We start from the raw sequence: 16,182 nt of genomic DNA, 5'->3' as shown, positions 1-16,182 counted from the left end.
TTTTGTTTTTTTGTTTTTTTTTTTTCCTCCTTAAGTAGATCTAACATGTACAGGGCATTCCTTTAATCTGGATGTCAGACAGACAAATGTTGTTGCTTTAAAAAAAATTATAAAAAAATTCTGCGTGGAAATGAGTAGGGAAGTTCAGTGGATGGACGTTAATATTAAAAACTGAATACACTTTTTTAACAAGTTTGTCAAAGTTGTTGGTTCTTTTCCTGCCGTGGTTGATTTCCCCTCTTCAAGGGCCTCTCCACTCGAAACCTGAGAATTTTATATAAAATATTTCATAGTATAGCTTCTACCAGTGAGAATTTTTTAAAAGGGACAGTCAGGCTAAAGATTTATATGGGAAGGGGAAAAATTGTTTTTATTTTGTTTATTTTAATTTATTCTTTGCCCTTTACGCTTTGTTTTGCACTTCATTCACGTCAGAAATTGAAAGTGGACCCGGTTGCTTTGGTTTTTTTTTTTCCGTGTTTTTCTTTTGCTGCCGTAGCATTTCCATCTGTCTTCAGCAGAAGAAGGCTCTAATCGAGAAAGTTTCTTGCTGAAACTTTAAAGCAACTTAAACGTTGGGCGTAAGACCCCTGACGCAGTCCCTCAGGCTCCTGTGGGAGGTGTTGCAGCCTCCCTCTTTTCAGATGAGTTCTTTAATGTTTGTAAATGTTTTTTAACTTAACAAAGGTATAAGAACCAACAATATGAACTTCATGGATCCCAGTTAGCTTTGCTTGCCTATATTATTCAGCTAACTAAGACTATGAACATTAAAGTGCTTTTCTCAGGAAAAGTATATGACTAAAAATTAAACCGAGATGCACTGTAATGCGCATATCCTTGAATGTATTAAGTTATATTAAAAAAGAAAAAAAATCTTACTAACTTCTTACAATTATGCAACAATATTTGTTACCCAAAGTCAAGTTTTCTTGCAACTGATTCCCAAATTAGTCTGCAACGACTTGGTATAAAATTATAACTGGAACGAGTACAATTAATGGGAAAAACAAAATGTTAATGCTACTGTTACAGTGACTAGTGGAGAAATAAAAGTGATTGTTTAGATTTTATATTTGTATTACGAAATGTATCCTATACAAATCCTTCTATTGTATGTTTTTACCTATTGTACAACAAAATAAAATATTTTAAAAAAAAAAAAAAAAAAAAAAAAAAAAGGTGCTGGAGCAGGTCCAGAGGTGCTGGAGCAGGTCCAGAGAAGGGCAACGAAGCTGGTGAGGGGTCTGGAGCACAAGTCTTACGAAGAGAGGCTGAGGGAGCTGGGGTTGTTCAGTCTGGGGAAGAGGAGGCTGAGGGGAGACCTTATTGCTCTCTACAAGTACCTGAAAGGAGGCTGTAGAGAGGCGGGGGTCGGTCTCTTCTCCCAAGTTACAGATGACAGGACAAGAGGCAATGGCCTCAAGTGCGCCAGGGGAAGTTCAGGTTAGATATTAGGAAATATTTCTTTACTGAAAGGGTTGTCAGGCATTGGAACGGGCTGCCCAGGGAGGTGGTTGAGGCACCATCCCTGGAGGTATTCAAGAGAGGAGTTGACATAGTGCTTGGGAATATGGATTAGTGTTGGGTGGTGTGGTGGTGTGTGTGGGTTGCGTGTGTGGTGGTTTTGTTTTTGTTTTTTTGTGTTGTGGTTTTTTTTTTTTTTTTTTTTTTTTTCATTGGTTGGACTAGATGATCTTAAAAGGTCCCTTCCAACCTCTGTGATTCTGTGATTCTGTGAATCACTTCCCAGAAATACACATCATAATTGCTGCATAACAGTTCAGAGAAGCTTTAATAGCTGGATCTGTTAGGACATCTTACACTCCCGTGCTTGAGATAATTATGTTTTCTCTATAAAATAGGTGGAAAAGGTTCAAGCGAAGTGCAGAAAAAGTGAAATGATTTCTTTTTCCCACCCATAACAATTTTCATGCTTTGATGTGAGCAGCTCTATTGTAACAGCATAAAAATACACGCACTCGCACATTATAATTATCGAAATCTGTGGTGTAAAACATGCAATGCAGTCCAGCTCTGCAGATGTGGCAAGTCTTTGGTTGCATGAAATACGGAAGCACAGCACGACCCAATCATTTTTTAAATACATCTCAGTTCTACACACCACCTCCTGAAACTCTAAATGTTGAACTTGAGATGCTGTGCAGGTTTAATACTTCTGCTACAAGTAAGTTCAACTGCCAGAACCACCAATGCTCATTTTGCAAAGTGCACTCTCTGAAAAACAATAGGTATACATCATTTAAAGCGCTCATATCCAAAGGAAAAAAAATTAACAAGTTGCCAGCAACTACTGGCAATGCTACTTAGTAACAAGTTTAAAAGCTGCAACTAGATGACAGTCACTACAGGGAAGAAACACTGCAAAAATGCTCCATTAAAACAGCCTGAAAACAAAAGATCTTAATACAGATGGACCTTGCAGCTCACCATTAACTGAACAAGACTGAAAACAAGTTTGTCAAAAGCTCAAAATCAACTAAAAATATATTTTTCCTCTAGTACAAAAAATACTAGGACTGAGCCGAAGAAAAATTATTTAAATTAAAATAAAATACACAGCAGCTATTATGTGTAGAAGTGAGATGGAAGGATATGCAGTAAAATTTTATGCTTTAAATGGAAATTTAATTTAAATTGAAGAGTCAGACATTTCTGTTCCTTTCAGCTATGTAGCAATCATGTAAAATTTATTTTTATATTACTTCCTCTTTCCTGTATTCCTCTGTGGCTTAGTTTCATTCAAATGTAGTGGGGTTTGGTTTGGTTTATTTTTAATTTCAAAGAGCTTTTTGTAAATAACTACATTGAATATTTCCGTAGATTTCCTTCTTTTACAATGTACATTGCAGTCACTTTTGTTCAAATACAATAGAAGAAGGATGCTTTTCAGAAGGGGTTTCACTCGATTCTTCCTTTTCTTACAGAGCTAGTATAAAAACAGCCAATTTGCTTTTCTGGCAAATTAAAATTACTTAAAATATTAGAAGCCTGCACTCTCTTCCACCCTGATTTTCTTTTCTTTTTGTCCCTCATTACTCCCCTACGTATAGCTACCATAACTTCTAACTGAAATTACATTATGCTTTGCAAATATTAGCTTTTAAAATAACTTGTTCAGTAAGCACTCTACTCTGAAAATCTGATATAAAACCACGTCAGGATGAAATTAATAATACACTCCCTATTTAACCATTAGTGCAGAAATTCTGACACAGCACTGAAACTTACCCATAATATTTTGCTTCATAAATAAGCAAAAATAAAAAGCCATAAAAGTTGGATACAATTTAGCTGACGTGAAAGACAATTTAAGCTAGGAATTTTACCCAGCTCTACGACGAGAACCATGAAATCTGCATCAGAGTTCAGCTTCCTTGCGTTACACTCAGCTGGTCCACACAACAAGGGGTTAAGTCAGAGGCTCCCCCAAAGCTGTAGGAGCAGGTTGGACTTGGGTTATAAGCTAACTTCAATTCAACTTGTTCAAAGTTGTTTGTGTTAGTAATTTTTTAAAGCATCTCAGTGCCATGCCTACATGCAGTAGTCATCAAAAACAAACACTAAATAGCAAAAATTACAAGTCTGTGGCAATATTTGGTCCTAAAACATCAAAAGGAAAATTTGTGCTTTCCAGGCTGTTTTGCCTCCAGGGGAGTTTCATACGGTTTCTCTGGCACTCGAAGCAAAGGAGGGCCACCAAACACTGCTACAGAACCATAACCTCGGGCACTGGTAAGAGTGCTGTCACGAAATGTGGTGGAAAAAAGGCTGGCTAAACAAACTCAATTTTGGCACTTTCCAAAGTGACAGGTTTGACTATCCCAAAGTAATAGTAAATGACAAAAAAAATCACACCAAAAAGCATAATACACCCAAAAAGTACAATACTAAAAAAAAAACCCAAACCAACCAAACAAAAAACCTACCAAAAAAAACCACCAAACAACAAAAAACCTAAAGATGGGGGGGGGGACGACACCCACACAAAAACCCACCCTTTTGTCCACAAAAGGACAAAAAGAGCTTATTCTAAACACATGCAAAAATGCTAAAAATGGGTTTGCACATTTTTCCATGTAGCATGTAGTCAACGCATGCCAAAAACACCAAAAGTATACTGAATGCTAAGACATGCTAAAACCATGGCACAGGGAAAAAACCATGTAAAAGCATGCAATAGATGTCAAAAAATTCAAAACAAACTGTGTTTGCACACCGGATGTGCAACACACAGCAAAAACATGGAAAAATTTTCACTAGATGCATGCCCAAAGCCACTAAAATTGCTACACACAAAAAAACCTCCAAAAAACAGCACTAGATGCATGCCAAAACACACCAAACACTGGCTGGATGCTAAAATGTGCACAACACATGGAAAAAAGTGCAAAAACATGCAAGACAAACATGGCAAACAGGCACAATGCAGGAAAAACACATGCAAATGCACACAAAAGCATGCACTACATGCATGCCAAAAAACACCAAACATACTGAACAGTAAAATCGCTAAAACAATATGGAAAGACAAAAAAAAAAAAAACCCACCACAAAAAAGCACGTGGTAGCAGGATGCGAAAACAAAACAAAAAAAAAGCCAGACACACTGGATGCTAAACACACTTAAAAGCACATCATAGATGCACACCAAAAAAATGGCATGTGTGCTGTATGTTTTAAAATGCACCAAAACATCTTAGAAACACTATGGCAATGGAAAATAACACTGCAGCAACACCTCAGAAATAGAAAAAAAAAACATTCCAAAAATACGTGCAAAATCCATGCCAAAATCCTTGGGAAAAAATAAAGAGCGCATGAGAGACACATGCCAAAAAACTACCAAACACAGTGGACACGAACACTCAAAACAGCACTGCAGCAACGCCAAACGTGCCGTGGCAATGCCTTAGGAACCAAAATGCACACCAAAAAAACATGCAGAATACACAAGAAACCTTGCCGGAAAAAAAGAGCACTTTGTAGATGCATTCAAAAATATGCCAAGCAGGCTGGACAGTAAACACCACGATGCACAGTGAATACAAAACCCATAAACACAGGCTAGATCCAAAAAAAAAAAAACCAAAAAACACACCAAATAAAAATAAAAAAGTACACCACCAAAAAAACACACCACACTAAGACAATGTGTAAACATCATGGAAAGGCCTTAACCCCAAAACCCCTTAGACACTGAAAAGCCAGACCAAAACCCCTTAGACACTGAAAAGCCAGACCAAAAACCACATCAAAAAAGAGCACGTGGTAGACTCATGCCAAAAAGAATGCCAAACACATGTTAGAAGCTTAAAAACACATTAAAACATCCAATAATTGCACGCGGTAGATGCATGCCAAAAAACCACCAAATATACTAGACACACAAAAACCACTGAATAACTCCTAAACATCTGCTGAAAATCATGCAGTATACCAAGGAAATCCTGGACAGAAATAACACCACGGCAATGCCCTAGGACCCAAAACCACACCTAAAAATGCCCCAAATCCACACTGGAAACCTTGCCAAAAAAGAAAGCACATGGTAGATGCCAAAAAACATGCTGGACACTAAACGCCACACAAGGTCCATACAAAAAACCATGAACGCAGGCTGGATATTAAAAAAAAAAAAAAAAAAAAAAAATCAAACCAAACCACACACAAAAATAACTTGTAAACTCCATTGAAATGCCTTAGTAACTCAAAAAACACCTCACAAAACAAAAAGCCCCCCAAAACCACCTTAGAAACGGAAGTTTGCCAAAAAGCCTATCAAAAAAGAGCATGGTGTAGACTCATGCCAAAAACACAAAACACAACACCAAAAAAACCACTAAAAAGCAGCATCAAACCCGTTCCATACAGTTAGCAACACCCTAGAAACGCCTCAGAAACACTCACAAAGCAGCAGTAAATGCACACCAAAAAAAAACAACCACCAAACATGCTGGACATGTCAAAATATGCTGAAAAAATGCTTAAAAACCTGCTGAAAATCATGTGGTATATGCATGAAAAAAGCTACACCTAAGAAATGATGGATACTGAAAAACACAGAACACCACAGCAACACCTCAGGAACCAAAAAATAATGCCAAGAAAAGCACAGAATTCACACCAGAAACCTTGCCAAAAAAGACAGCAGATAATAAATGTTTGCCAAAAAATGCCAAACACGTTGGATGCTCAAATCATGCAAGGTACATACAAAAAAAAAAAACCCAAACAACTTTTAAACACTATGGAAATGCCTCAGTAGCACCGAAAACACCATAGAAACTGAAAAGCCTGCCAAAAACCACACCAAAAAAGAGCACATGGTAAATGCACACCAAAAAGCACCAAACACATTTTGGACTGTCAGTACTCCTCAGAAATACCTTAGAAACACTCGAAAAAATAAGTGGTAAATGCATGCCAAAACAAAAGCTAACCATGCTGGACACTTAAAAACCTCCAGAAAGTTGTGTGGTATGTGCTCATGAAAAAAAGAAAAAAAAAAAAAAAAGAAATCCTGGACCCAAAAAACGCCACAGCCACGCCTTAGGAGCCAAAAAAATGCCCAAAATCCACATCAGAAACCTTGTGAGAAAAAAAAAAAAAAAAAAAAAATAAGAAATGAGCAGATAGGAGACACATTCCAAAAAATGCCAAACACCGTATTAGATGCATACCAGAAAAAAGCATAAATAAAGGCTGTATACTTTAAAAAAATAATACACTAGAAGAACTTGTAAATGCCATGAAAATGTCTTAGTAACCCCATAAGCACTTGAGAAACCAAAAAGCCCACCGAAAACCAAACCAAAAAAAGCATGCATGGTAGATGCATGCAAAGAAATGCCAAACGCTTGTTGCACACCTAAAAAAGCACATTAACATGCTTGGAAAAAAGGCTCGAAAAGCATGTGGCAGGTGCACACCAAAAAGCACCGATCCCATCCCGGACAGCTAGCAACACCTTCAGAATGCCTTAGAAATGGCCACAAAGCACATGGTAGATGCATGTGAAAAAGACACCAAACATGCTGGACACATTAAAAAACGTTGAAAAGCACTTAAAAAACCCAGTGGATGTTGTCCGGTATAACACACCAAAAAAACAGCACCACTTTGGGTTGAACACAAAGAACACATGCTTAAAAAAAAAAAAACAAAAAAAAGCCCTACAGCTAAAATGAACACAACACACTGCTAAAAAAAGTGTGGCAGACAGAGTTCTATATGGAGTTGTACCACTTCACTGGAAGTCCACCTGTTGCTCATTCACGATGACATATCCATCAGGATTAAGTTAAGACCTTTGGCTTTTAAGAACCAATTACTTTTTGCCATGTATTTCTCATGTAGAGTCACAATCCTCTTACAGGTTGTTTTGGTGAAATAGTTAACCACTATATGTAAAATTGATCTCAAAAGCCGAGCTAGATAAAATTGATAATTACAATCAAATTCCTAGAACAAAAAATTCTTTCCTTCAACAACCACTTTAACTCATCACTAAAAATCACAGACAATTCATATGAAAATCTTTGTTCGTTATTCAAGTGCTGTTCACAAAGCTAATATACACTTTATGCTCCTGAAAGCAAGAGAATGTACGTTGTAAGGATACAGAATATATACATCAATAAATATTTAAGCTAATATCTCTACTATGGAAGCAAGGACATGATGTATTTATAGATATTGAGTTATCAAAGAATTTCAGCAAGTCAGGAGGAAATTATGCTTACCAAATACTATCGCTTTGGCAAAAGGTGGAAAGAGTTCTGTATGTCTGCATAGGTTTTTATGAATTTGCCAGAGATCTTTGTGCAGTTTCTTGAAGTCACTGTATCTCTTCCAAACAACTATCTGAAGTACAGAAAGGGGAGAGATGTATTAGTGAGGTTCATTGTTCATATTGCATCACACCACAAATACATTTCTTTAAGCAATCAGACCACTACCTTCAGCAAATACATTTAATAAAAATATACAATCTGAACTGCCAACTATAACAACCATTAAAAAAAAAAAAAAACAACCCAACCGTTCATTACCTGTCCCCAACCCCCATTTTGGCTAACAAGACTACAGTGCATAGAAAAAAAAATATTAAGTAAAGGCTGAAAGAAGGAAACAGAGAGGGCAAAGGCAGAATGATTTCAGTCACACTGAGATCCAGAGCTACACAGGGAACCAGTAAAAGAGGAAAAAGATGCTGAATAGTAGTTTTGCGCTATCCAACACTCAATAGCACGCTCTGCTCGGCACAGCTGCAGGTACAGGGAAGAGACTCAACAGCAGAAAAGCAAAGGAAAAGAAATCAAAACAAGTAAGGGATCAAGGACAGCACATTAAGCACCTAGAACTACAAACCAACTCATAATTTGTTTATGTAAAATGCTGATCAGGTGTAAACACAAACCCACATTTGAAATGGTTTATTGCTAATAACTGATCAAAAATTGAACATGTTCATTTTGCAATCTAGACAAAATCTCCAACTTCAGGAATGCAGGGAGAGCACTGATTCATTACACCAGCTTTTCCTGATCCATCCTTTCCAAAAAGTAGTAGTCATCTCCCAGACATGTATCTACCTCATCCTTCTCCCATCCCATTCTTCTATTCTTTCCATTCAAGGAAGAAAGAACTGAGCAACACAATTTATACTTGACTGCTAACAGGTTTGCTATCAGGATGAAAAAAATTAATTTTGACATTTTATATCTAGGACTCATTTTTGGTCAGACTCACTAAGCCATCATAATAAACCTCAACACTAATGTAAAGTGATTAAAGTAGAACAGGGGGGAAAAAAAAAAAAGAGAGAGAGAGACTGCAATGCATTCAGCAGTTCCAGTGTTCCATCAATCAAATGTCTCAATTAGCTTAATACAACTAACCACAATTTAAAAGATTCCAAATATTTCTGATTGATTTAACAGATTGCCTTCTCATGAGCGATCATAATTGAAAAGCTACTTTTTTCAAGCAAACCAGATTTAAAGCTAAGTAAAAGGTTTAATTTTAGAGGGGGTTGTTTTGTTGTTGTTTTGTTGCAGTTTTGGAGGGTTTTTGTTAGGGTTTGTTTTTTTTTTTTTAAACACTAAGGTCAGATGCCTTCTAAGTTTCAGCAGATGTAAGTTGCAAGTCCTCCCTACAGAACAATGGAGATATAAGGTAAAACGACTGTTAGATATGCAAAGTTTAATATGGCAACACTGTATCCATCTTAGAAACTTAGCTATACTGAAAGCAGCAGTCCTGATTCAGGCCCACCTATTGTGTACACGTTTCCAGGAGTCAATTACAACTAGTACTTGGTGCAGTTCAAGAGACAAGGGAAGAAAAATCAGGATCTCTCAATAAGGCCAACTAGTCACTTTGCTATCAGAAACAATTTTTCAATGCTGTACTTCCATCTAATCCAATATTCAGAAAGTGGATGATGAGCATTTCTTCAGCAGTGTGCATGTAGAACACAGAATTGTTTAAGATGGTGAAGTCTTGAAACCTTAAGCTACTGTATTGCCAGTACTTGAAGAAAACATGAAAAGCTGCCAGAAAGTAAGAGTGTGAGATTCCGTTCCACTAAAAAAGAATCACTTTTTACTGTCGCAAGTGATCTCCCAATAGCCAAGGGGGAAAAAATAAATGTAAATATTTAAAAATAAATAAAGTAGCTTGCATAGCAAAAGCAGTCAAGGTCATCCTAAAACCTTTCACAAGCTCATGGAAATCATGCCTTCGCATGCATGCAGCTTGGCAAAGTTAGCGAAGTTCCCACTCTAACATAGTCCTTAAAAATCAGACTTGGAGGAAGGACACATTCTACCTCGAGGCCCAGTGAAGCACAGCAAGTATATCATAAAACTTACGTTAGACTTGTAATACAATAAGGTGCTTGTCATGGCTAGAGCCAGTAGATCTCTATTAACTCATACAACTCACCTGTTCCACAATGAACAACCCTTTCTCCTCCATGAATGAGTATGAGAAAAAAAGCAACACAAGACTACCCTAGCTACAATTGCCTCACATGCCATATTCCCACCATCAATCACAGAAGCAAGGAAATTAATGTTATGTCTGCTAGGCTTTCTATATCTATTAACTCCTCCACACACAACTTCGCTTAACTTTTTTCATCTTTTTGAGAAGAAACCCCTTACAAGGTTATCTCCCCTCCTGTCCCAGCAACAACAGCTGGGATTATGTTGAATTGTAATTGTCTGCAGTGGGAGAGATGCTGTATTAGAGACTTGTATCCAAAAGGGCAGTCAAAAGAGGTGACAGAAAACTGGCAAGTAGAGTTGAGGTCACACAGTACACAGCCGTACGTACAGTTTTACTAATGTAATGGATCTATTGACATCACAGCGGTGACATTAAAAGAGACCTCTGAATGTGTAGGCAGGCACGGCTAAGTAGTCCTATATAGGTGTGGGAAGGGGGTTGCATGAGACAGATCGTAAAGCAACAGGGTGGTTGCATGCACAAAATTTTGTCTATTGAATCTCTAATTGAGCATTCTGGAAAACCGAGGTAAATTTCTTTTCAGTGGGAACAGGTTAGGAACATATTCTTTTTCTTTCAACGCCTGCCCACAATTCTTTTTCTATCATAGGAAGCCACGACAACAGAAAACCTCCCAGCATATGTGGTTTTCTGACTACAGCTCACCTTCATGTCAACTACCACCTAGGATATTCATGTTAATAACCAAGTACTTTCAGATGCTTCCTTGTAACAGCATGACACCACACCTAACATGCTATCACATGCAAAATAATTAATGTGATACAATGAAGGGTAGAAAAGGGCAATCATCCAACAAGTTCACAGCACATTTATGTCTTTTTGTGGACTAGAGTTTGTGGAATCCTGTATGGCTAACCTATAGGCCACAGATCAAAGCAACAACCAAAGCAACGACTAAAAGATACAACTTTGCTATTGTTTCAGAACTACTTAACATGTATTCATGCAATACTCTAGCTGACAGACACTTACAATATATTTTTCTGATGAATGGCTCATCAACAGCTCCTATAAAGTGTTTTTCCCACAATTGAAGATTAAGGTAATGGCAGAATGTGTTCATGAAAAGGTTCAATTCAGGAGTCTCCCTGGAAAAGGTGAACATCAAGCTACAAACTACAGTAATGCAGTTCTAGAACTAGATCCAAGATCATCTCTGATTCTGATAGGCTATTTTAATCTTATAGAGATTAAAAAAAACTGCAAAAAGCACGAATGCTCATGTTTGTCTGATTCTGAAGATTTCAAAGGAGGATGCAACAAAGGGATGTTAGGTGCATTAGCCAATTCTCACCTCTGCCAAGCCACTAATCAGTAACTCATGTTTGACCACACAGAGATGCAATGAATTCATTTATGGGCTCTTCTTTCATCAACTATCCAGGTTCTCCTCAACTGTAGTAAGAGACTGCACCAGAAATTGAACATATGCATATATTATACAATGTCTGAAAAGCCATAAGGCTGTGCTTTTGAAGGAAGATTTTGCATGTATGTAGTATAACAGTATCAATGTCAAGTCATTAGGCCAGAAGAAATCAAGAAGGAAAAAGAAGATTTTAATCTAAAAAAAAGGAAACAAAAACAAAAAAAAGAACCCAAACCCACAGCCCACACACACATGATGTATTTTTTGGTCCCAATGCAATGGCTCCTGACAATCTTTTGAAGTATTAAAGAGGCACAAGAACACAGCAGACCCTTATTTAGAGCCTTTTGGAAGAGAGTAAACAATTTTAAGCAATTTTATCAAAGTATATCACGGAAAATACTTAAGGAGCCTGAGGCATGCTCAGAGAGGCATAATATATGACTTGCAGTCTAATTTCTCTCAACTACTCCTATGCTCCTCCATTTTCTCTCTTCACTAACAGACAGTAATGATGTAGGCTTTTCAGTGAAGTATTGGTTAAAGAGGAAAAGAGTACCTACAGCTGAGACCTAAGACTTGGATTGTGGACTGATCTCTAATTTTACCAGTAGGAGTTAAGTAACTACCAATTTGCCAATTCCAGCCCTGAGAAAAGAGCTTGCAAAGTTATCAAAGCAGTTTTGTCATCAAAAGACATTTTACTCCCTAAGACTTTGTTTCAAGTCACGATTCCATCAGGGAGGCCAGAATTGCAACATGTTACTCCAGCTACTGTTTTCAACTATGAAAGGTAAAGACAAACTGAAACATACAAAAAAACTGTTCACTCAATTACAACGACAAAACACAGAAATTGCTAAATTACATGAAAGATGCTTCAAAAGACATAGTGTGATACACAAACACATTTGCACAAGTTTAAATTGTTACCTCCTGGACATCCTCTGGATTTTTTCTTGAAACAATCTGAAAAGCAAAACAAAACAAAAAAAAAAAAACATATAAGCACTTGGATTTTCAGTTTGCAAGTTAAAGAGCAAGACACGATGATTTGCTGCTGAAGAGGAAAAATCTGGAAAAAGACAAACAGTTGCATGTTCCTCTGCATTCAGAAATGTTTTCATTTAGTTTTAGAGAAGTCTAATATCCAAATACAACACAGTGAGGTATTTTAGCTGCAGAGTCAGTCGATGTTATTAGAAATAAAGACGTACATTCTAGGCAAAATGGCACAGAAGGCAGCTCACAAAACAAAGCTATGTAGAGCACATCCCCCATCATCTTTACAGTCTCTTCCTATTAATTCATATTAGGGCCACATTACTCCCAATAAGCAGAGCTAATTAAGGCTACTTGGCTTAATATAAGCTGCACAACCTCACTGTGAACGTGAGGTTTTGCATTTACTAAGGCAGTATTTCCACTTCACTTACAGCCATCAATGCGCACACACATCTGACTCTATCCTTGTGCATTTGTTTCTCCTTAAACACTCTTTGCCTAATTAATTAGAAATGATTTAGTTCAGAGGAAAATTGCAGTGAAAATGAGGCTTGGCTACACACCATAAAGAAGCCTGTATTTTGTCAGGATTTTTTTCTTTAAATAAATATTGATCCCAAAAGCCTTTGTAATCCAAGTTCTGTATTGGGCTTATAAACAGCAGTAAGAGCATAGCCACACAAACAAACAAATCAAATAAAGACATCTTTAATTCATAACTGCAATTATCTCATGCAAGTCAATATATCCTTCATTATAACTCAGCCAAAGCTGTTTAACAAAATAATTAGCCTATTGTTAGCTAAAGCAAAATAGGGCATTTTCAATCCAAACTGACACACCCCAGAGTAATTAATGCTGTGAATAGGTGATGCATATAGGCAAGCGCACGGAGACCACGCTACTCGCACCCCAGAGACTAAAACACCATCCCACTGTACCGCAAACACCACGCAGCTGTTGCTCTAAGGTGGAAGTCAGTGAATCTACGCTTTCCTCTTGTTAAGTGACAATAACATACGCCTCATACTTCCCACAAACAAAGCTCTCTTCCTCCCTTTCATTTTTCAAGAATCCTTGCCAAAGCCTCCCAGATTTCATAACATCAGCTTATGACACAGCCTAGCCACTGTAATCTGTCACACACTTTGGAGGAGATGAGACAGAAAAGAGAAGTGTTACCTTCTCTATCAATCTCCCAAAAGACCTAAAGCATTTTCCTTCACAAGTCTAAGCTCTTTCTCTCACCTTGCACATCAAAGTCCTCTTCTTCCAGCGTAGTCTACATTGATAAAACCTTCCTCAACTTTTCCTCACTCTTGAGTAATCTAACATTTGGCAACTTTACCAAATTTTAACCTTGGCAGCTGTTGCTCCTTCATTCACTACCAGGCAGTTCATAGGTACAATTGGTGAAATATTTCTAACCTTCTTTTCTAATAGCTGGTGTACTTGATGTAAGGAGCCTGTAGAGCTGGGGGAAGAAGATATCATAGGCATGGCTACACATCACAGAAGAACACCAAAGGGCACGCACCAACTGCTTTGCTTTCCAGTTCACCTTTAGTTAAAGCCTTGCAACAGTTTTGGCAGCTAAGTAAGTTACCAGATGGGCAGAAGGAGACCCAGAGAGATGAGTAATTACCCAGCCAGTTAGTAAGAATCTGGAATAAAACCCAGAAGCCCTGTTTCACACTTGTTCTAATGTTACATCGCCTTCTATATCTACCAGCCATGCCAACTTTAAGTCAGTACGTAATAATTTATGTGTTGTCCTACTTCGTTCTCCATATCCTTTTTTGAAGGTCAACCTCAGAAGAGGTCTGCCCCTTCAATCCAACCTATAATCAACCTAGAGACTTGGCAGAGATGATCCAATCCCCCAAATTTTCAGTGCACTTTTTTAATCCTCCCACAAGGATCAATGCCGTCAGCTCCTTCTGCAAATCTGTAATGCTAGCAACTTTAATCTATTTTTAAAAATATCAGTAAGATACCCACCAATGAGCTAAGCAATTTGTAATTAATGCATTAGGCTCTGAAAAGAGAGATCCTACAAGGTTCCTCACCATCGAACAAAGTATTTCAGATTATCTTGTTCCTTGTCTGACTTGCAGATATCCAACATAACTCACTAGAATTTTAATTATAATTAATAATTGCAATCTTCTAAATGATCTGAACTTTTATTAGTGACCTATACATTCAGATGCAATATGAGTAGTGTTCTTTAATGGTAACTTGCTTATATCTCTTTCTGTTCTTTAGCCTTTGGAAATTGATATAAAGAGCCCGTATTCATTTAATCTCGTCTGCACTTAGAATTATTTCACAGTTTATAAGTAAATAAAATATATATTCTCTGGTATACAAACAAAACTTTTAAGAAAAACCTACAAGAAGGATAGACCACCTTAGCACTCAGAAGAGACTGTATGGGTAGCTGTGCCTTTGGGTCAGATGTTCAGAACATGCTAAACAAGTGTTTTCTCATCCATGATTATTAATCTACCATTATATTGGAACAGAAAGTTCCTTTAACTTCATTTCACAAAGAATTCACTCATACACCACTGAAAGGAATGAGAAATCTCCACTAGCACATAGTGAGTACCCTAGATTTCAGCCAGAAGGGTATTGAACACAACGGGAAGATTCACCTCACTTTTTTTCTGGCGGTCCCCCAAAGTTGCTGAGCATCAGATCAGCAAATACAGCTGTAGTGCTGTGATATCAACCATGGAGCCAGATCACTGCAGGAGCAGCAGAGAAGAGTAGGAGGAGAGAAAAAGGGTGGGATAACAGATACGTACATTGAATTACTTCTAAATCATCTTGTTCAGCATCTAACTCCCCAAATCCTTGCTTCAAGTACTATGTCACAGATTACCAGCTAGAGCCCTACTGAAACAGAAGTTATTTATAAATACTTCTACATTTGTGAATCCAAAGCATCCTTTGCGGCATGAAAGAGAAATATTTTTTTCAGTTTGAGGATTTCAGATATCAAAACACACTGAAGAACTAATGATCTCTGGTGAGCTCAGTTTAATTTGGACAGCTCACAGACTGATAGCTCCTTGCTTGGTACTAAATCATGTGCAGTCAGCACACGGCCTGATTCTGCACCACCTCGCTCGGAAAAGCACCTGCTCATCCACAACTTATGGGACATGGAGAAAGAGTGACATTCCTCACTACTTTGCTACAACTCGCTCTTGAAAGATTCTGCATAAACAAAAACATCACACAACACTTTAACTGGCTTCAACCAGTGAGAACAAAGTTACCAGAATAAAATAAGCTGGAAGTCTTGGCTCATTCCTATTACTTCCTATTCCACTGACACAACTTTTTAAAACATACACAGACACTCAGCCCACCGTGAGCTAGTGCAGACGGGTGTGATGACACTGTTTTCCTCCTTGCCTGTACTTCAGGAAAGGTTTTTAGATTAAAACATCATAGGAAAAAACAACTCTTTTTTTTTTTCCTCTTAACAAATACTACACTTTATTGGACTAAAAGGAATGTTTCCAACATGTCCCATTTGTGTTTGGTGGGCTTGTACGCATATATTTGACAAAATAGAATTAAAAAAAAAAACCAAAACATTTTTAATTTCACAAGTCATACAAAGTGATCATAGTCAAACAAGCTGAGCACTACAATATATATACACATACAGAACGCTGTATTCTTTGAGTTAAGGGGAGAGTGCATATAACCATGTTGCTGTCATGGGC

At 37.5% G+C, this 16,182-nt stretch overlaps 1 protein-coding gene across 5 annotated transcripts in view; it reads right to left on the bottom strand.

The window, feature by feature from the left end:
* The window catches only part of RPS6KC1 (ribosomal protein S6 kinase C1), a 95,394-nt gene that overhangs the window by 78,112 nt on the left and 1,100 nt on the right, over positions 1–16,182 (bottom strand). For 4 of the 5 annotated variants that reach the window (XM_074163644.1, XM_074163653.1, XM_074163670.1 and 1 more), the window contains exons 2-3: positions 12,365–12,400; positions 7,767–7,887 (exon numbers count right to left, since the gene is read on the bottom strand). In XM_074163644.1, the coding sequence (XP_074019745.1) occupies positions 7,767–7,887; positions 12,365–12,400 (157 nt within the window). The remainder of the gene's footprint in view (positions 1–7,766; positions 7,888–12,364; positions 12,401–16,182) is intronic. The other variant, XM_074163661.1, reaches the window with a different exon arrangement.

This window comes from Numenius arquata, chromosome 2 (genome assembly GCF_964106895.1).
Source record: "Numenius arquata chromosome 2, bNumArq3.hap1.1, whole genome shotgun sequence".
Taxonomy (NCBI): Eukaryota; Metazoa; Chordata; class Aves; order Charadriiformes; family Scolopacidae; genus Numenius; species Numenius arquata.
Note: the sequence above shows the minus strand (reverse complement) of the source record. Positions and strands in the feature narration are given on the sequence as shown.